This window comes from Giraffa tippelskirchi, chromosome 7 (assembly GCF_054371585.1).
Source record: "Giraffa tippelskirchi isolate mGirTip1 chromosome 7, T2T-mGirTip1v1.2.pri, whole genome shotgun sequence".
Lineage (NCBI taxonomy): Eukaryota > Metazoa > Chordata > Mammalia > Artiodactyla > Giraffidae > Giraffa > Giraffa tippelskirchi.
In genome coordinates this window covers 6,428,098-6,449,682 of record NC_137281.1, presented here as the reverse complement: position 1 = coordinate 6,449,682, position 21,585 = coordinate 6,428,098, and the positions used below count along the sequence as shown (strand labels likewise).

Sequence of the window (21,585 nt, the reverse complement as noted above, 5' to 3'; positions counted from 1 at the left end):
CTGTTGGGAATTCTGTTTTCTTCAGCTGAAGGCATTATAACAGATTCAGCATTATAAGCCTGCAGTTCCAAATGACCATTTGCTACCATTGCAAAGACCTGCCTGAGAATGAAGTCAATAAAGTACAAAGCAGAATTACTCAAACACCTATATCCAACCATGCCTGAAGTCCTTTTGTACTCTCAGTCTTGCATGGAGGTCCTTCAGTTCTGCTTGTGGTTTACAATAGTCAGGGTTGCATTTTGTGTCCTATGACTACAGTGGTCCTGGCCAATGTGAAATTTAGAAAAGTTCAGAGAAATCAGTTAAGTTACCAAAAGTCACTCTGCAAGTGAATGGGACATTTGTTTGAATGCAGAGCCGAGATGTTCCAACCCAGCTTCCCAGTCCCAGAAAGGAAAGGAGCCCAAGATGGAGTGAGACCCAATGTATGTGTTTATTCTGGTGTTGATAGCAGCAGCAGTGGGGGGAATCGGCCAGACTCAGGGTGTGGTGAACAGAAAGGGTGGACACGGGCGTGTGCGTGTCTAGGGGAACACGGGAGATTGGGCCATTGACATTCACAGCCAGCACGAGGGTTAGGACACTAAGTCTTGTACAAACAGCAAAGAGACAGACGACAGACAGACAGACAGAGGTTTTGGGGGCAGGGATCCCCCAGACATGCATGGCCCCTCACCTGGATGGGGAGTCCTGGGGAGGGAAGACAGACACAGTGGAGACTGAATGCCCCCCACCCTGAAACAGGGAGCTGGGCCCACCTGCCTCCCACCACCCCCAAGCCTCCAGGGGTAGAAGGATGGACAGGCCCAGGGCTGCCTTGCACCACGCAGCTCGGACGTTATGGCTTCGAGGAGATGAATTCACAGTCCGGGCAGGAAGGGATGGGGTCCTTGGAAGGCCTGGTCTGATTCCAGGCCTTGACCAGATCTGCAGGACCAGGCAGCAAGGAAACATTAGTGATGGTGGACAGCCAGCCCATGACCTGGCTGGTCATGGCCGTCAAACACCCCAGGGACCCAGGAATCCCGGTGCTATGTCCCACCATCCTCAGGCCCAGGAGTCCAGCCCCTCCCACCTCTGGTCTGGGTTCCTTACCTCTCACTCTGAGTTCTCTTTCTCTGACAATCCTTTGCTGCCTTTTGTGAAGCTGGTCAAAGTCTTTTCCTGAAGGGGGATATCCAGAAGGCTCAGGAGGAGGGGGACAGAGGCAAAACAGTTGCTAGTAATGAACCTAATAAGACATCACACCTGTTTTCATCATTTATAGTTCTCTTTTTTAGCCCGGCTCTGAAGTGATGGGGCAAGTGGTACTACAGACCCATTCTACAGATGGGAAAACAGAGTCACAAAGAAGACATCACTGGAAATGTGAGAAGAGATGACGAGGCCACTGGGGTGATGAGGAAGACCCTGCACAGCCCCTGAGGAGCTGAAACCCAGTCCTGAGAGTGCTGGGGAGCCACGAGAGGGCTGAGCTAGAGAATGGTCGGGGTCAGCCACAGAACATCATTGGCTGAAAGTCAAGGTCATGGCCAGACTCTGCCTGGGTTCAGCTCCTCTCCACTGAGGAGCACGGTGAGCTTGGCTCACAGGAGCTGCCAGAGAAGTTTGTGAATAAACGAGTGAGTGAATTAGAAGAAGAGTAAGTGATGAAAGGAGGGGAACTGCCATCTGTTCAGCTAAGTATAATCACAGTCTTTTCAAAACTCACTTCTGAGTTCTGCGTTCAGCCCTTTACATCCCTCCCCACTCCAACCCCAGAGAAAACTTCAAAGCAGGGCCACACTAGTCAATTCCAAGTGAGGAACTGAATCCAGGTGTAAAATGCAAGGTGCACCCAAACTCTGCAAGCCAGATAAATGCTATTGTAATACCATCATTTTTTTTTTGAAAAAAAATCAATATCAATGCAAAAATGGTCCATGATGAGCAAAATAAAAACTTTAAGTAAAACCTAGTCCAGTGCCATTTTAAAGAAAACTTGTTTTATTTAAAATTTATTTTATTTATTTAAAATTGAAATTTATTTAAATTGCCAGTAAAGGTCAGTTCCTGGGCTCAGGAACCAAAGACAAAAGGAGAAATATGTGCTCGATTTTTCTGTATTGTTTGTTTTTCCCCTGGAATATTAAACTAGTTGAGAAAATATTGAAAAAAAAAAGAGTAAGTGTACTGAAATTCATACTATCTTAAATGTTTTATTTTTACCCTGCAAGAATTTAGTATAATCTTACTTTCTTGGCTTTAGTGACAGTAGAGTCATCTATAGTTTTGAAAGTTATTTCTTTGCTTTTCTTGGATTCAAATGAGAGAACCCATGCTTGAAAATTTCTCTTGACAAATTAAAGATCTTAAGTGATCTTAAATTTTTAATTAAAATATTGTCAAGCTGGTTCTCCCATGACCCCCAAGGCCTCTTGGGATCTTCCCATCCCCTTCTTTCTCTGCTCCAGGCTCTCCACTGACACTCACCTTCTCAATGATTTGGAGGAACTGACAGCCTTACCCTCTTCCTACAAGCTTCTTCAACAAAGCCCATTCCTTCTCAACCTCCATCCCTCTGCTCAAATGTCTCCTCCTCCGAGAAGCCCTCCAGGACTCCCTAATTGAAAGGGCACCCCCCCCAACTCCCTTCCAGATTCCCTCTCCCCCCTAGACTCTCAAACATTTTGGATCGCAACCCCCAGGAAAAAAATTAATTAATACCATGATCCTTGGTTTCCTGCCCTGTGAAAATATCTGTTTTCTTCTATTTCCATTTTATTTGCTTATTCATTTCAAAAGAAAAATTGTTGATCCCTACCCAGTAAACCACAATCCACCAATTTTCACAGCCTGCTTTAAATAACAAATAGAGAAAGCCCTGCTCTATTTCATCATCGAGGTTTTTTTTTTCTTTCCTTTTATTTGGGACTTAGCATCATGGGTAATAATAATAAGAGTAGCTGACTATTTACTGAGCACTTACTAAGAGGCGGACACTTAGTCCTGCATTAGCTCACTGCATTTTCACATCTGTCCTAACAATAGACGCTTCTAATGGTCCCATTTCCCAAGTGGGCAAACTGGGGGCACAGAGAGATCAAGGAACTTGCTCTAAGTCACACAGCTAAAGAGGGCAGAGCGGGGATTCGAACCTGTGACTCAGCAGCCCACAAAGACATGAGGGGTTGCGCAAATGAAGGGGTGAGTGGCGCACGGAGGGGCCTTGGATGGCGCCCCACTCACCTCCACCAGCTGATGCCAGTGCTCCACGGGCTTGCGCGGGTTGGCCAGCATCTCGGCCCAGTGCTCGCGGCCGTGGGGGTCGGCGGCGTCAGGACCCACGCGGCACACGCCGATCACCTCGTTGTGCCCGATGCTGGGGGTCACGGGTGGGGGCCGGTGAGCACCCCAGAGGCAGGCAGGCCGGGCCCCAGACCCTGCTCTCACTCCGCCCCCCTCCTCACCAGTCGTAGTCCACCACCGCGATGCTGAGCCCCACGTTCTCCACGCTCTCGGGGGCCACGTCGAACACCAGCGCCTCGTTGTACGTGGGGTTCAGCGTGTTTTTCTTGATGGAGGTTTTCCGCTTCTTCAGACGCCGCCCCTCGCTGATCAGAGAGGCCTTCACATAGGGGTCTGGGGACGGGCGTGGAGAGAGGGCACTGAACCAGGTCTTCGTCCCTCAGACCCCATCGCGGACCCCAGACCTTCCTTCTCGCAGACCCAAGGGTTTGGTTCCCCAGCCATTTCTCTCCTAGCCTCTCAGACCCAGAAGTCCAGACCCCGGACTCTCGTCGCCCAGACTCAGGGGGTCTGAAGCCCGCTCCCCTCCTCCCTCAAGACTCTGTGGAGTCTGGGCTTCCAGCCCCCTCCTCGCTCAGACCCAGGAGTCTCACCTGCCTCCCCGCCCCTCTGAAGCCGGCGCCTTTCCGGAACCCACCTGAGAAGCCAGTGAGGTCCATCGCTTTGAGGTTAGAGGCTTTGATGATGGTCACGGTGAGGCGGCCGGCCGTGGGGAGGTAGCAGAGTGAGAAATTGAGCTCCCCAAGATCTGCCTTTTCCTGCAGTTGGGGAAAGGGGGTCAGTGATGCGCTGTCTCAGCCTCCCCCCCAGTCTCTCCCTGACTTTCCCATCTCCAGCCTCCAGCTCTCCTCCCTGATTTGCAGGGCTCAGGTTTCCGATCCACTTAACAACCTGACTCCGGGCCAAAACCTGGTAAATTCCCCGGCCACAGCGGCCCACCACCGTCAAAGCCTATTTGTTCTGCGGGGAAAACTGGAAGAGGTGTGGGCGGGGGGAGATCAGGAGAAGGACAGAAAGAGGAAGGCAGACAGAAGAACCCTGAGAAATCGGCTGAGACAGAGATGCAAACGCCGAGAGAGAGAATGGCAGACCCACAGAATTCTAGAGTCAGAAAGACCCAGAGCAGAACGGGGGTGGAGGGGGGGACCTAGAGACCCAGACAGAGAAGAGAAAGACCTGCTGGGGAGGGGGAAGAGGGGCCCAGACTCAGAGGGGGGGCCAAGGCCTGGGAGGGGAGAGAGTCACAGGGGGCAGGACTAGAGGGGCAGAGACTTGGTGGGGGGCGGTGTGTGCAGATCCCTGGCTCAGACAGTAAAGAATCCACCTGCAATGCAGGAGGCTCAGGTTCCATCCCTGGGTTGGGAAGATCCCCTGGAGAAGGGAATAGGCAACCCACTCCTGTATTCCTGCCTGGAGAATCCCATGGATGGAGGAGCCTGGTGGGCTATACAGCCCGTGGAGTCGCAAAGAGTCAGACACAACTGAAGCGACTAACATATATGGAGACCCAGCGAGTGGCAGAGACCCAGAATGAGAGGGAAAAAGGCCAGGGCGGGGGGAGGGGGGTTGGGGGCGTGGTGCAGGAGGAGAGAGAGAAACAGAGGCAGAGACCTTCGTGGAGGAAGGGACAGAGATCCAGAGAGGTGGGAAGAGAGGTGGGACGGAGAAAAGACGCACAGAGAGGTCAATCTTAGGGCAGGCGACAGACAAGAGCAAGCATGAGGTTACAAGGGAGGCAGATTCCCCTGCCTTGACGCACGCAGAAGGACCTGGAGCCGTGGCCAGAGCTGGGGACCTACACCCCGGCTGCCCTGGCCTTCAGCCTCATCTCAGCGCCTCGCCCTCCACCCACGCAGCCCGAGCCCAGGTCCCTAGACTCCCCACTCGCTCCCCTGAGGCTCTGCCCGGGCTGTGTCCTCAGCGAGAGTACCTTCCCTCCCTGTCGCCTCTCAGTCATCAAGCCTCAGCTTAGCTGTCACCTCTTCCCACATGCTCCCAGACTCCCTGCCGCCCTGAGCAAAGACTCCCCCCAGGTGTCCCCATGATGCAGGCCCCTGTGTGACCACCTAGACCTGGAGCGATCAGGAGGAGAAGAGAAAATGTGAGGTGATGGAGGAGATAAGGATGGATGCAGGAGGGGACCCTCGAGCGGGGCGGCCTCGGGAACAACAGGGAGCAGGGCCAGGACCCTACCACTAGGCAGGGGGTTCTCAGAGCCTGAGCTTGGGGGATGGAGCAAGCGGGCTGAGGTCCCCCCAGGTGAAGGGGACCTTAGGAAGGGCCACATGCATCTGGTTCAAACGGAGGCTCAGAGATGGGAAGGAGCTTGAGTTGGGCCATCAGGTGGGCAAAACCAGCCCTCTCATGATATGAGGACAGGGCTCACACCCGTCCCCACTCACACACAGCTTCCCCAGACCAACAGAGAGCTGGAATGTCGGGAAACCCACGGACTGGGAATGAGAAGGCTGAGGAGCTGGGAGGGTGTGAAGTTCGGGGCGTGGAAGAGGTCAGGACACCCGAACAAAGACCTAGGAGCTAGGCTCAGGGAAGGGTTGGATGTATAGGAGAAGGAGGTTGTAAGATAGGAGGAAGGAGTCAGTGGGGGGTGTTGGGGGCATTGGGGAGATGTCAGGATATCGGGGATTCCAGTGTGAGGCTTTAGGGAATCACACTATCAGAGTTCCGGTGGAGACCATGAAGACACAGAGGATTAGATTAAATTAGAGAGCTTGAGGGTCAGGGCTTTGAAACAAAGTGTTCAGAGATCAGAGGGGCTGGGGGTTTCAGGAAGACTGGGGATTGAAAAATGAGGAGGTTGAAAGGGGGAAGGAAGTTTGACAAACAAAAGCCAGGACCTCTAGGCTTGGGAAGTTGGAGGGTCAGGAATCCGAGATCAGAGGACAGGAGTCATGGGGTCACGGCATGGAGTTTTGATAAAACGGGTGGCGTCTGTTATAGTTTTCTCAGTGGTTACCATCAGATGTCAAGGTGGGGTCAGAAGTTGGGAAATCTGGGGCCTGGTTCTGATGTTAATATTTATCAAAGTGCAGAAGGGAAGTGGGAGCCCATTATACCATTCTCTGTTCCTGCTTGTACGTTTGCAATATTTTGCAGTAAAATAAAGTTAAAAAGAAAACTCCAGGATTCAGGAGTTATGAGGTTGTGAAGAAGTAGGGGGGGGTCAAGGAGATGGCAAGCTGAGGGGTCCTGGGTCCCCTGGGGAAGCGGGTGCAGGATCCACTGACCGAGCCGCCCTCCACGATGTCCCTCCACAGCGGGCGGTCGGGGGGCTGCTCAGCCAGCTCCAGGAGGTTGTCCAGCACCACCTGGCCGATGAGGTCGTGCCGGGAGAAGCGGTCAAAGTCATAGACGCTGAAGTGCAGTTTGCGCTGCGCCAACTCAGCCAGCGGCACCGAGAACTGAAATGTCTCATTGAAGACGGGGTTCAGGGTCTTCCTGTGCACCTGGAGGGGTGGGCGAGGAAGGGAGACAGACACCATGCCCACCTGCCCCTCCTCCCTCAGACCTGGGGGTCCAGGCCCCCTGCCCCTCCTCCCTGGGACCCGGATGTCCAGCCCTCCACTCCAGACCTTGGTCTGAAACTTCTTTTTGCGGTCAGGCAGCAGGTAGATCTTGACGTAGGGATCTGAGAAGCCATTGGAGTCCTTGGCCGGGAGGTCCAGGGCCTGCAGGATCCGCACCACCAGCTGGTCGGAGCCATAGAGATACCGCAGGGCAAAGCTGATGCGGCCGCAGGGCGCCCCCGTGCCGGCTTCCCCAGAGCCGGGGCCCCCGCCGCCCCGCCTGCCGCCAGGTCCAGTCCCCTGGTACAGCTCCGGCTTGATCTGTCCAATGAGCTTGGCCTTTTCCTCTCCGCCCGGCAGGGGTAAGGGTAGGGCGGGCGGCCGCTCCTCACTGCCCGGGTCCGGCTGCGGGGTGAGGGTCTGCTGGGTGAGTGGCCGGGGTAGGGCGGGGTACCTGCAGGGGGTGGGGAAGACAGATGGGGTCAGTGGGCTCTGATCTCTGACTGCACCTGAAGACCTGGGAGGCCCCTCCCGGCCTCCTCTCCAAACCCCACAGCCCAGGGCCCACAGACCCCCACCTTTGCCCACTGTGACCTTGAGCAGGGCACTTGAATCCTCTGAGCCTCAGTTTCCCCATCTTATGGAGGGGTGGCCGTCCCCTTCTCTAGGCTAGCTCCAACCCAGACCTGGGCTTGCACCAGCCTCTCAAAGCTTTCATCTGACCTCCAGGAGTGACCCTGAAAATAACTTCTCTGTGGAGCCCTGGGGCCTCACACAGCCCAGACCCCCGACCCCCGTCTGCCCTTCTCCAAATATCCCCGGCCCATCCTCACTCTCTCCCACCTGGCCATTGCTCCCCTCGGCCTGTTCTTTCTCTCTCAACTTTCTTTTCTGTGCTTGTGGGACACCGTGGAAGCCCACAGCTCCGTCCTTAACCATCTCGGCCATCGTCTTCCCTTCTCACTCGCATGCTTTCCCTGGACAAGCTCATCTGTGCCCCAGGTTTCCGCAGCCACCAGCAGCCTCTGTCTGCCGAGTGTGTCTCCTGGGCTCCAGCCAGGTCCAGCCCCCCCAGCCCCATCAGACACCACACACTGCTTGTGTTCCCCACGTCTCCCCAGTCCACTCCCTCTCCCAGCCCCCTACGATCCACCTCAGCCTGCAGGTCAGACACCTGGGGCTATCCTCACCTCCTCTCTCCCCTCAAACCCCTTCCCTCCTGTCTCCTGAATTTTCCCACCCCCACGGCCCCTGCTCATCCATCCTTTCCTGCATGGACCACTGCACCCATGGTGAAGTCCATGTGATGGGGCCCCTAGTGATGACTGGACAGGGCAGCGCCAGATGCACTGAGAGGCAGGCACGGGGCTGGGAGAAGCGGGGGGGGGTGGGGAGCACCAAGCCATGGAAAGGGGTGCGGGGTGAGATGCCTCCAGCTACTGATCGGTGCGCCATTCCCTGCTCCCAGAGTAACTTTGAGCAGGTCATTAACACCCTCCGAGCCTCAGTTTCTTCATCTGAATAATGGGGGAATGAGGAACTCAGACCAGTGTATCCTCCACCTCTGGAGGGCTTCCCCAGAGACCTCAGACTACATTTTGCATGAGCCCCTGACCAGCCCTTGCCTGGAGGAGAACCACCCATGAACCTCTGGGGCCCGAGACAATCCTTCTAGAAGTCAGTTTCCCCCAGATGCTCCCCCAGGTCCCTCCCATTCAACAAGACCCAGACAAGGTTAGAGTCTCCCTCAAACCCTCCCCTCTTTCTAGGTCCTCTGACAGCCCCACCAACCACCCGATCACCAGGCCAGACCCCTGGCTGCTGTCCTTACCTCCTCTGACCCCCTCCTGCCCACAGCCATCAGCTCTCCTTTCCATCCCCGACTCGCTGCCCCCTGACTCTCTCTACCTCATCTCCTCCTCCGCCATCCCCGTGATCTCCGCTCAGCCTTATCCTCTCCGGCCTGGACTCTTGGCCTCCGGTCTGTCCCCTGTGTGGCCCCAGAGAGGTCTTTCTATACCCAGAGCTGACCTCCTCTGCTCACAGCCCTCCGTGGCTCCCTAGTGTCCCAGGACAACGTCCCAGACCCTCCATCCGGCATCCAAGACCCTGTGTGGTCCTGGCCCATCCGTGTCCCCCAGGCTGCATTTCTGCAGACCTGGCCTGGCTGGCTCGGGACAGGCTGATCTGGGGACCCACTTCCCCTGGCCTGGGAGTGACATGAGGGTCTGTCTGTAGTGCTCACCTCTACTTTTTCCCAACACCCAGCTCAGGTCTAGGTCATATTAGGTGCTCAATATGCATGCATAGAATCAGCATCAATGGATCAATGAGCTGCAGGTCCCATCAATGATGAATTGCTTTGTGCCTCAGGGACTCGGGGGTCTAATCTCCATTCTCTCCCACCTTCCTGATCTCGGAGTCCTGTCCCTATCTTCCTCCTTCCGTTGGTTTTAAGAGCTCAGACCTCTAGCCCCCTCCTCCCTCAAACTCAGGAGTCTGGGTCCCCAGCCTCGACTTCCTCCAGGATCCAGGACTCCACGCCCCAAGCTCCCTCCTTGCCCAGGACTCAGGAGCGCCGCACATGGGAAAGCGACCCTGAAGAGGAATGGAAGTTCAGAGTGGATCCCCAGCCCGGTGGCCTGTCTCACCTGGTGGTGGGTGCCAGGCTTGTGACCTGCTGATGTGACTGGGCACTGGGCAGGCCCCCACCACTGGGGGGCAGCAGGAGGAGCCCCGAGCCTGCCCCGCCCTCCGAGGGCAGCTCGGGAGATGTCTGGCTCGGTTTGACCCCAGCGGCTACTGCAGCAGCTGCGGCCTCTGGGTAGGAGTCCATGTCCAAGTAAGAGGGCTCAGGGGGGTCAGAGCCCCCTAGGCTGCCCGGCTCCAGCAGCTCAGCGAAGGGCGGATGGTGGGCTGTGTGGGCATGGTGGTGCGGGCCCCCCAGCAGGGGATGGCCACCCAAGCCGGCCCCTAGGTGGTGCCCGCCGCCGCCTACCAGGCCTGCCAGCCCGACCCCAGGGCCTAGGTCTTTGCGCAAGGGACCACCGCCCATGGTTGAGCCTCCCTTGTCCCTCCAGGGCACCCAGCACAGCTTCCACGACACGAAGAGGGAGACACCCAGAAGGACAATGCCACAGAACGTCACGATGACCGACAGCAGGCTCACGGAGATGTCTGGAGAGAGTGAGGACAAAGGTCAGGGGTCAGGGTGGGGTAAGAATTTAGCCTCCCACTGCTCTCCCCGAAAAAGCTAAGCTTTAGTGTTGGCCTCTCACCATTCTAGACACATTACACATACTACTCAGTACAGACTCCACGGCTACGCAACAGTGTTTCCTTCTAACCATTTTAAAGATGAGGAAACTGAGGTTGGGTGACTCGTATAAGGCTACACAGCTAGTCCATGACAGATCTGGGATGTGAACCAGCAGTCTGTCTTCAGATTTGATCCTTTTTATTCTCTTGATCGCTAGCCGGCACTGCCTCTCCTATAGGTGGATACATCCTCCAGTTTAGAACCAAGCTCCCCCAAAATGCTCAGAGGTGATCAAAGCGAGAGGAGACCGCACGGCACAGTTAGGTAGGTCAGGGTTCAAATACCAGCTTGCTGTGTGGCTTTGGGAACATATCTTCACCTCTCTGAGCTTGACCCGCCCCATTTGTCCAATGGGAAAACTCAGTTCTGCCTCTCTTAGCGGTTTTAAAGAATGGAGGGAGTGAAGCTGGGGGAGATAACAGCAAACATTTCTTGAGAGGCTACTGTGCTTCATAGACATTAGCTTCCTTATGCCTCATGGGCATCCTAGGAGCTTGGCAACACGATTATGCCCATTAGTACTTTTCACAAAAGGAAACTGAGACCAAGAGACAAGAAGTTACCACAGACATGAAGTCCTGTAGCTGGAGTGGGGGAGGCAGAATTTGAGCCTGGGGGGCCTGGCTCCGGAGCCCACCATCTTCACCACTGGGCCACCGCAATTCAGTGTTTCCCAATGAATGGCGGTTCAAGCAGGACTTTTTGTTAGGATGATAAATCCTAGTGCTGCCACCTGCATCCAACACCATCACCCCCACCACTAAGACATTCTGAATGCTTGCTGTGTGCTGATGTGCCTTTCAGATAAACCCAGGACAGCCCAGATCTTGAAGCAAAGGTTGGTTCAGTAATTGGTGCCAGGAGTGGGGTTTTTCAAGGAAGTGTGAGTTTGTTTGGGGGTTGACTCTTGGGTCTCCATGAAGTGGATCACAGAGGGAAATTCCTGCTGTGTACAGACGGTGGGTTATGGGGAGCACGGGGAGGAGCGGGTCACCAAACCATTGGCAGCAAGGACAGCAGGGTGGAAGGGCTGTGTCCTGTCCCTTCAGGGAGCGCTTGGTGACAAGGGGATGTCCTTCAGTCCTGAACTGCCCAGTGAATCTAAGTCAGTGGTCCCTGATGTTCATCCTCATGACACTATACCACCTGAGGGTGATTGATCCCATTTTACAGATAAGGCAACTGAGGCTCAGAGAGACAGGAAGTGACCCTGCAGGGCCATAGGGCAGGCAGTGGCAGGACTCTGAGTTTCCCACCCCACCCCACCCCAACCCCTTAGGGTTTTGAAATGATCAACCATCTACTTAGAGTTCTGGGGGCCTGTTAGAAACCAGAGCAAGGACTCCCCAGCCTTCTGAACATGGGAAGAACTGAGCAAAAGGGTCGTTTAGGAAGAGAAGGGGGAGAAAAGTTGGACAGATACCTTCCCCCACTGTTAGCCTGACCCAGACTCTCACCAAGTCAAAGTCCTAGGAATTACTGAAGTTGAGGGTGATCCCGAGACACCCCACCCCCAGCTCGCCAAATCACAGTAGCGTACTAGACTTCCTGGGGTCACAGTCGGGCTCTTCTGCATACAGACCGTGAGACTCCGAGGGAGCTGCTGCAGCTCTCCGGGTCTCATCCCTTATCACCGGCCCCTGGACATCCTGCTCTTAAGATGCTGAGCCCTGCCCTGGCGCTCAGTGAGTGTGATCATCATCCTAATGTCCCAGCTCCTGCTTCTTGAAGGTTTCATGATATCTTGAAGGTGCTCATGATATCTCAGAACCCTACTGCTTCCTAGCTGGGGGACCAACCACTCCATCTGAACCTCAGTTTCCCCCATTGAAAATCAGGATTATAACTATATTCAGTATCTTATAATAACATATAATGGAAAGGAATTTGAAAAAGAATATATACATCAATATCTATATCTGAATCACTTTGTTGTACACATGAATCATTGTAAATCAACTGTACTTCAACTAAAAAATTTAAAAATAAAATTAAAAAAAGAGAAGACAGGGATTATATGTACCACAAAGGATCATCGTGAGTAGTTGATGAGATATCTGGAGGACCTTGCATACTGCCTGGCACACAATCGGTGCTCAGTAAGTATATTTCAACATTTATCAAAAGCCCACTGTGTGCCCAGCTTGTTCTTAGCAAGTCACATGTGTTATATCCTTTGAGTCTCGCAGCTGCTCCATGGAGTAGTCACTTTTATCATTCCCATTTTCCAGATGAGGAAACTGAGGTACAGAAGAACCCATGCATTTAGTAAGTGGGGAAGTGGGATTTGAACCCAAACAAGTCAGACAGACTGATTTAGAGCCTGAGCTTCTAAGCACTGTGTGAGATGCACAAAGACACTTGAAGGGGTGTGTGCAGCAGTGGGGTGGGGGTGAGGAGGGTGGACAGGAGGCCCTCAGGGCAAAACTCCAAAGGTCATGGGTCAAATGGACCACATAGCTCCTTCTCCTTAGATTAGACGTTAGGGGGACCAACAACAGGCAGGATGGAGGCAAGACTGTAAGAGGGACTGGCTCCATAAGGCACAGGAAGCTGAGCAAGCCTGCTCTAAATCTCTAAAAGTTCTGCCTGTGGTGGAAGGAGGGGGCTGACCAACATGGCTGGGGGTGCTGACCTGCATCTGGGCCCCGGGGATAGCCTCTGATTCGCAGGTCGTTGAACTCTTGGCACCTGTCACTGGTGTCGGCATCTCGGACCCGCGCACAGAGGTCCGAGACCAGGATGAGCGCCCGACGGCAGAGGTCATCCTCGTAGTCTCCTGACATGGTGGCCAGCGAGTCCTGTGCTTGGGAGGGGCCAGGCAAGGGTACAGATGGGGAATGGGATGGGGGAGAAAGAGGGAGTGGATAAAGGGTGGAAAGAGAACGAAAGAGGATAGGCAAGGGGCAGTGATTGGGAGTGGAATGATGAAGGGACAGAGATTAGGGGGTGGATGGACAAGGGGATGAAGATTGAGGGGGCAATGAACAAGGGAGAAGAAATTGGGAGGAAATGGACAAGGAGGAAGAGACTGGGAAGGCCAGGCAGGGGGCAGAGATTCAGGATTTACAAATAAAGGGTTGGACAGACAAGGAGACAAAGATTAGGGTTGCACAGATTCAGGGACAGAATTTAGGGATGGAGAGACAATGGAACGGCCATTTCTCATTCATGCATTCAACAGATATTCACTGAGCACCAACTACACGCGAGGCACTGTGTGGGCCGTTGCAGATCCAGCAGGGCACAAACCCCACTTGGTCCCCGGCTTCCTGGTGTCACAGTCCAATGAGAGGACATAAGGAGCATACAAATCAACAAACACACTCACATAAACACACAGCCCTCAGACTGTGAGAAGTGCCCTAAAAGAAATAGTTGAAGGATGTGTCACAAAGGGAGCCGGAGGTGGGTCATCAGGGGAGTTCTCTGAAACCTGAAGGATGAGACGGAGCCAGCCATGGGCAGTGGGCAGTGGGGCTGGAGTGGGGAAAAGCATTCAAAACAGTGGGAAGAACATGAGCAATGGCCCAGGGTGGGAAAGGGCTTGGGATGCCCAGGGAACAGGAAGGTGTAGACAAGGAGAGGAGAGGGGGAGTGAGAAGGAGATGGATGGGGGTAGAGAGATAGGGGATGGTTGTCTGATGCTGGCTGTGGAGAGATGAAGGTGAAGGATGCAGAGATAAGGACCAAGTTGAGAGAGGCAGAGATAAGAGGAGGGGAGACAGAGATCATGGGAAGGGCAAACTGGGGCCTGGAAGAGAGGGCCAGATGAACAAACAGACAGAGGGAAAGTCAAGGATTGAGACTTGGGATGGACAAGCCATAAAGAATAAGCTGGTGTGTAATTCACGGGAGTGTAGGAGATGGATGGATAGAGCAGGCAGTGATAAGTGCCAGGCAAGAGAGTGGACCGAAATATCTTTGAGAGACAAATAGCGGACAGGAGAATGGATGGAGTGCAAAAATAAAGGACAGAAAAATAATGGCCAGAGATCACAGATGGACAAAAAGATACAGCGGATGGAGGACTGGGCAGACAGTCATGGGGGCAGAAGGAAGGTTGGATTGGGCGGGGGGAGTGGTCATAAAAGACAGGGACAAATAGGTGCCTCTGGGGAGAAGGGGAATTAGCGACACATGGTTTGCAGCTAGACATCAGAGATAGACTGGAAGGAGCGTGCAGGGGAAATTAAGGACGGACAGATCAGGGCTCACAGATGGACAGGTGTCGTGGGGTGCTGCAGAAGGCCAGGACTCTGAGACGGGCATAGTCAGACTCACCTGCGCTTATCCCTGCCTTGTCCTGGATGGCAGCGGAGGCGGCGGCTGGCGGTAGCCCATGGGGGTTGTAGGGTGGATAAGGGGCTGCGGAACTGTCCCCAAGAACCAGGTGGTGGTGGTGGGGGCCGGATCTGGGGGCCGTGGCCGTGAGAAAAAGCTCAGCCCGAGCCTCACATCTTGTCCTACTCGGGCCAGCTGCTCGACCCCAGGCGACCCCCGGGAGGTCCGGCCACCCGCTTCCCACCTTCGGGCCCCCAGCTCTTGTTAAGCTTAAAGACTACAATTCCCGGCAGGCCTTGCGCTCGCGTTGCTGCGGCTTCATAGACCAGGCACTGCAGGGACTGATGGGAGTTGGAGTCCTTAGTGCCTCTCCCGGCTGCAGAGAGGATGGGAATTTTTTGGAGGTGGGGGGGCGGTTATGAGATGCCGGGGTCCCAGGGCGCTGCAGGGGAGAGGAATAATGTCTGGGACCTCGAGAAGCCGCGGAGTCCTAAGTCCGGAGGGGCCATGGAGTGGGTAAACCATCCCCACGCCCGGGGGATCGGTGGGCTAGGTTGGGGTGCACCCAGGTGTTTCGGGACCCCCCCCCCCCACCTTCCAGGACCACGTGCCCCTCCCCCGAGGCAGCCGGGAGACGCTGCAGCACTCCTACTCCCGGGTCGGAGATCAGCGCACCTCTGCCCCTACCCTCGCCCGCACGCGCCCGGGCCGCCCCCAGGGATGGGGCTGGGGCGGGGGCTGTGGCAGGGGGAGAGGGAGGAGCGGACTCACCCGGAGCTGCCCCTGCCGCCGCCGCCGCAGCCCCGAGCGCCGGCCGCGGTGCCAGCTCGGCTCCTCCCCCCGCCCCTGTCGCAGGTCCTCGGCTCCTCCCCTCGCACCCCCTCCTTCTTCCCCTTCGAACCTGCGGCTTGAAAGCCTAAATCGCGCGGCCGCAGAGAGGAAGGAGGGCGCTTTCCCGGGACCGAGGCGTCTGAGACGCAGCGCACTTCCACCGCCGAGGAGACAGATCGGAGATCAGGACCCTCTCCTCCCCCCAGGATCCAAGAGCCCTGGCCCCCAGCCCCTCCTCTCCTAGACAGAGAAGTCAGGGACCCTGGTCATCTCTTCTCCAAGGACCCCGAGTACCGAGCTCCCAACTCCCTCCATTCTCAGATGCAGGAATCCACCTCTGCTGCTCCCTCCTCCCTCGGGGACGCAGGACTCCAGACTCCCCACCCCGCTTTTCCGCAGGACCCAGGACTTCCAGTCCTCCCAGCGGAGAGGCTCTGAGGGCTGATGCTGGGAGGGGAGGCAGAGCCTCAGAGCCCGGTGTGGAGGTGGAAGCAAGGACTTGGACTCGAATTCTTCCTGGGTCTGCTCCTACTTTTGTGACCTTGCCCTGTTTGCTCTGAGTTCCGGTTTCCTCATCAACAAAATACAGACAAAGGACCCGTTTCCTAAGGGACCCAGAGATTTGAAAAGCCAGTCAGTATATAGAGAGAAGTGGCACCAACGAGGTGCTTAATGAATATTGTTTCAAAGCAGCAATTAATGACAATTGCACGGGGGCTAAATGCTTTGAAAGCATTCTCCGAGTTAATCTTCACTTTGGCCTTATCAGGTTAGGGGTGGCAATTATGTTATTCCCATTTCACAGAGGAGACAACGGAGGCCCACAGAGGTGAAATCCTTTGAAGAAGGTCCAGAACTACCTGTCTGGGTGTAGCCCACAGGGGTGACTTGGAGGGCCCCTCCCAATCTTTCTCAGTGCTGCCCCCTGCCTCCCAGTGACACCCATATAAATATAATCTCTAAATGAAAAATTGCTGCTTCTTCTGCAAACACTTTAAGACGTGTCTCCGAGGCCCTTCCTTTAATTAGACGACCCCCCCCATTGCTGCCTACATATACATTTTGCAGCCACCATCGTGCTGCTGATTAAAAGATGCTTGCTCCTTGGAAGAAAATCTATGACAAACCTTGACAGCATATTAAAAAGCAGAGACATCACTTTGCCAACAAACGTCCGTCTAGCCAAAGTTTTTCCAGTAGTCATGTACTGTTGTGAGAGTTGGACCATGATGAAGGTTGAGAGCCCAAGAATTGGTGCTTTCAAACTGTGGTGCTGGAGAAGCCTCGTGAAAGTCCCTTGGACAGCAAGGAGATCAAACCAGTCAATCCTAAAAGAAATCAACTCTGAATATTCATTGGAAGGACAAATGCTGAAGCTGCAATACTGTGGCCACCTGATGTGAAGAGCCGACTCATTGGAAAAGACCCTGATGCTGGGAAAGACTGAGGGCAGGAGGAGAAGGGGGTGACAGAGGATGAGATGGTTGGATGGCATCACCGACTCAATGGACATGAGTTTGAGCAAACTTTGAGAGATGGTGTAGGACAGGGAAGCCTGGCGTGCTGCAGTCCATGGGGTCACAAAGAATCGGACACGACTGAGTGACTGAACAACAACAAATCCTACTGCTGAATCCCTCAGAACTGCCTTTCGAGTTCAGTCCAAATCCTATCCTCAGGGTTTCTTGCTTTCTCCCAGACGGACCTACATTTGCACCCAAGAAATCTTGCATAGGAGGAGGTGCACCCGCAGACGTGTGCATGGAGGTACAAGCACCCCAAATACCACTCTCACAGCTGGACTTCCACCCAGGGTCCACACGCAGGGAGAGACACACAGCAGCATGCAGCAATGCACACAATCAGAGTTGTGTACGTAGGTGGGCTTGCCAGACCCCCATGATGTGTTCCCAAAGAGGCCCTCAGGCATCAAGGAACAGCTGCAGTGCATCGGCTGTGTGTGACTTTGGGAGTGGGGAGCGTGGGTTCAAATTCCAGCTCTTCTCTCCCATTATTTGCGGCCTTGGGTGAATGACTTACATTCTTGGTGCCTCCATTTCCCCATCTATAAGTGAGGGTAATTTTTTTTTTATTGGGAGGATGATCTTTTTTTAAACCCAGATTCCACCTCATTAGGTTATTTTGAGGATTAAATTCAGCAGCGATTCAGAGAAAATGGTTAATGTTTACTGTTGTTGTAATTAGTAATTGCATGCATTGGCTCATGGAGTCTTTTTTTTCTTGGTTTGTTGATTTATTTATCTATTTTGGCACGCGGGATCTTTCAATGCGGTGCATGGACTCTCTAGCTGTGATATGTGGGCACCATAGCTCTGCAGCATGTGGGATCCTCATTCACGAACCAGGGATCCAACCCACATTGCAGAGCGAATTCTTTACCCCTGGTTCACCAGGAGGAAGTCCCTGCTCATGGACTGTTTAATGTCATTTTACAAGTGAGGAAATTGGGGCTCAGAGAAGGAAAGTGCCCTGCCCAAGGTCATACAGCTGGGAGGTGTCGGAGTTGATTCAAAGCCATGTGGTCTGACTCTAGACTCCCCGCTTTCAGCCACTACATTATTTGCATCTGGAAAGTTTGAGGACCTTGCCTGTCATCACCACTGGGGGTGTAGAAGAGTGCAGAGCACTGGACAGGGAAGCAGGAGACAGAGAGAGACATCCATTCAATTCAATCCACGCAGCTATTTGGCAGATACTTACTGAGCATCTACTGAGCACCAGGCACTGTTCTAGGCACTAAGGATTTGACTGGGAACAAAGCAGACAAAAATCCCAGCCTTGGAAGGGCTCAAGGTCTAGTGGTGGAGACAGATGGTCATTAAGTAACTCCATCTGAGGATCAATGTTAATGAAGAAAAGTCCAGGGTGCTGTGTCTGAGAAGGAGGTCATGGAAGCCTTCTCTGAGCAAGTGATATTTGTGTTGGCGTTCCAAAATCACTGCAGAGGTGATTGCAGCCATGAAATTAAAAGACGCTTACTCCTTGGAAGGAAAGTTATGACCAACATAGACAGCATATTAAAAAGCAGAGACATTACTTTGCCAACAAAGGTCCGTCTAGTCTAGGCTATGGTTTTTCCAGTAGTCATATATGGATGTGAGAGTTGGACTGTGAAGAAAGCTGAGCGCCGAAGAATTGATGCTTTTGAACTGTGGTGTTGGAGAAGACTCTTGAGAGTCCCTTGGACTGCAAGGACATCCAACCAGTTCATCCTAAAGGAGATCAATCCTGGGTGTTCATTGGAAGGACTGATGTTGAAGCTGAAACTCCAATACTTTGGCCACCTCATGTGAAGGGTTGACTCATTCGAAAAGACCCTGATGCTGGGAAGGATTGGGGGCAGGAGGAGAAGAGGATGACAGAGGATGAGATGGCTGGATGGTATCACCAACTCGATGGACATGAGAGTTTGGGTGGACTCCGGGAGTTGGTGACGGACAGGGAGGCCTGGCGTGCTGCGATTCATGAGGTCGCAAAGAGTCGGACATGACTGAGCGATGGAACTGAACTGAGGAAAACCAGGTGAAGATGAGGGAGGAGAGAGGACTCCTCCAGGGAGAGGAATCAGTCTGTGCAAAGCCTGGGGAGGAGGAAGTTTGACACATGCAGGAGGGCTGATGAGCACATAAGCTCCACGGGGGGAGCCCTTTTGTTTACCCCTCTGTCCTTGCTGCCTGACACAGTGCCTCGAATGCAGTAGGCACTCAGTAAATAATGGCTGGCTGAATGAATGAACCAGTGGATGGAGAAACAGAGAAGCGTACGTATATATATGGGCTTTCCAGGTGGCGTCATGATAAAGGATCCACTTGCCAGAGCAGGAGGCGCAAGAGATGCAGGTTTGATCCCTGGGTGAAGTATATCCTCTGCAGTAGGAAATGGCAACCCAGTACTCCAGTATTCTTGCCTAGAAAATTCCATGGACAGAGGAGCCTGGCGGGCTACAGTTTATGGGGTCACAAAGAGTCAGACACGACTGAGCACACACACTTGCATGTATGTATTTATGAGTTGGATGGGTGAATGGATGGAGCAGTGGATGGATGGGTGGATGGATAGCTGGGTGGGTGGATGAGTGGATCACTGCATGGATGGATGGATATAGATGCATGCATGAATGAACAGATGAGTTTGCAAAGTACCTACAGACTCACACAAAAAGTGCCTGCAGGCAAAGCAGACACTCACCCAGAGACATGCACAGTGTATGTAAACACAGGCTCACCATTTCTCCTGGTGCACCCGTGGGAGAACCAACGGTGAGAACAGAGGGAGACCTTGCTGGCCAGGGCCTGTGTGGACAAGGATCCAGGAAGGCAAACCCTCTAGCCAGAGCTACAACCAGCCCCGCCCCCACTGCGGCGCTGACATAATTTCTGGAATAGAAAGAAAATGCTGATTCAGGGATTTGTGTCCCAGGCTGCATGCCAGGCCAGGGAGTGGGACAGAGATGACCCTAGAGAGTTGGGGTGAGTGACAGTGGCAGACAGGTGGGGCTAAGGCGGAAAGACAGGGGAGGAGGTAGAGAGAAACAGAGAGATGGCAAATAAAGCGATGGAGACAGAGGGAGACACAAAGACAGAGACACGCAGAAAGGTACAGAGACACAGGGAATGAGAGGCAGACAAAGTCAGAGACACATGACGGAGCAATTCAAATTCAGGCACACAGAGAGATGAATGAGGCAGGATTCCAGAGACAGACAGGTAGGGAGAAAAGAAGAACAAATCACAGAGAAAAATGAAGACACAGAGAGATGGGAATGTAAGAGACCCAGATGCCAGAGGGAAGAGAGAGACAGACACCCAGAGATGCAGAGAGACACCCAAAGAGAGAAGAAAGAGAGAGCCCCAGAAGAGGCAGCTAAAGCCTGAGGCTGAGCTAAGAACTGGGAAAGCAAGTAACCTTCAACTGAGGGTCTCTTTTGTGTCTGGCTTACACGTGGGGGCTTTGCTGTATCTTGCTTTATTTAAGCACCATTAGCCCTTCAAGGCAGCATTATTGGCAAAAAAGGAGGAAACCAAGGCTCTAAGAGGGGAAGACATTTGCCCAAGGTTGCACAGCCTGGACATGGCATTTGATGCTAGTCTGTTTGACTCCAGAGTCCATACTCACTTATTCATTCTATGTTATGTCATGTGGACAAACAGGGGGAGGGCAGTGGGCTTGGGGGTTGCTGAGTGTGGGTCACAGTAATAGAGAGGCATCGTCAGCCGTTATTCATTCAACAGTCAAGTTCCACACTTTCCTGATGCTGGAGAGCCAGAGGGGAGTCAGGGATGGTCTGGAGTGGGAGGCAGACAAAGACCCAAATCCCCGAGCAAGACAGGCAGAGTGCACCGTGTTCAGAGGCCTGGGGTGGGCGGGGGGCGGGGAGGAAGCAGGTAAAGAATGTGCAGAGAAAGGAGACAGAAAACATAACTGATAGGAGGAGGAGTCAGAGAAGGCTTCCTGGAGGAGGGGGCACTTGAGCTTCTTTTGAAAGGATGAGGGCATTTGGGCACCAGGAAAAGGCAGCATGTAGAGAGTGGAGACAGAGGTGAGGGATTGATTAAATAAAGTAATTAGTAAAAGGTGGCTGAAGAGTGTTTTGAAGGTACGAGGTGAGAGAGGAAGCTGGGACCAGATCATGTATCTGTCAAACGCCTGACTGAAACGTGGTCCAAGGTGCTGAGGAGCCGTGGGAGGGCTGAGTACAGGGGAGGGGTCAGCTCTGAGTGCTGAAAGACCCCTCTGAAACCTTGTGGGGAAGAGACTGGAGGATGTGAGGGCAAGAAGGAGACTCCGGGGGGAGGGTCCAGGCAGGAAGGGACCCTGAAGCCAGAGTGGGTACTGGGCTGTGGGAATGAAGAGAAGAAAGAGCAGAGTCAGGAAGCAGAAGGGATAGAGTTTGGAGACTGATGGGCTGTGCAGGCTGGGTGTGCCTGTGGCCATTAGAATGAAAAATGTTTCCTCTCCTATGGGATGAACTTGGCAACTGGAAGTAAAGGACAGTCTGATGGGAGAGAAAAAGACATAAGGATGCTGAGAGGGAGTCTGGGCCACAAAGGAACTGGGTCTGGAAATGAGTCCACTGAAGTCTGGACTGTTGTAATTACCAATGACAGAAACTCAAATAACCTAAGCAATAACATGGAATCAATTGAGTGACGGCTTCAGGCACAGCTAGATCTAGGCGCCTGAAACATCATCAGGAATCTGACTGTCTGTATCTTTGGTTTCTGCTTTCTTCCTGTTGTATTTGCATTCAGGCAGGCTCTCTCCCCATTTGGCAATGTGATGGTCCCCAGCAGCTCTAACCTAGGCTCCAAC

General features: G+C 53.6%; 1 protein-coding gene across 8 annotated transcripts; it reads right to left on the bottom strand.

Moving 5' to 3' along the window:
- Positions 1-412: 412 nt before the first annotated feature.
- On the bottom strand, positions 413-15,256 carry SYT3 (synaptotagmin 3). 8 transcript variants are annotated; one of them, XM_081514737.1, is made up of 11 exons: positions 15,193-15,256; positions 14,422-14,863; positions 12,773-12,943; positions 9,470-9,995; positions 6,885-7,272; positions 6,540-6,758; positions 3,929-4,049; positions 3,453-3,624; positions 3,232-3,364; positions 1,099-1,167; positions 413-930 (listed from the first exon to the last, which is right to left on the bottom strand). In XM_081514737.1, exons 3-10 carry the CDS (start codon positions 12,921-12,923, stop codon positions 1,102-1,104), a joined length of 1,776 nt encoding a protein of 591 aa, XP_081370863.1. In that variant the 5' UTR covers positions 12,924-12,943; positions 14,422-14,863; positions 15,193-15,256; the 3' UTR covers positions 413-930; positions 1,099-1,101. The 8 variants fall into 8 exon arrangements, with proteins under 8 accessions (XP_081370863.1, XP_081370857.1, XP_081370864.1 ...); XM_081514731.1 differs by having other exon boundaries at positions 12,773-12,938; XM_081514738.1 differs by having other exon boundaries at positions 14,422-14,797.
- Between the last annotated feature and the right edge of the window lie 6,329 nt (positions 15,257-21,585).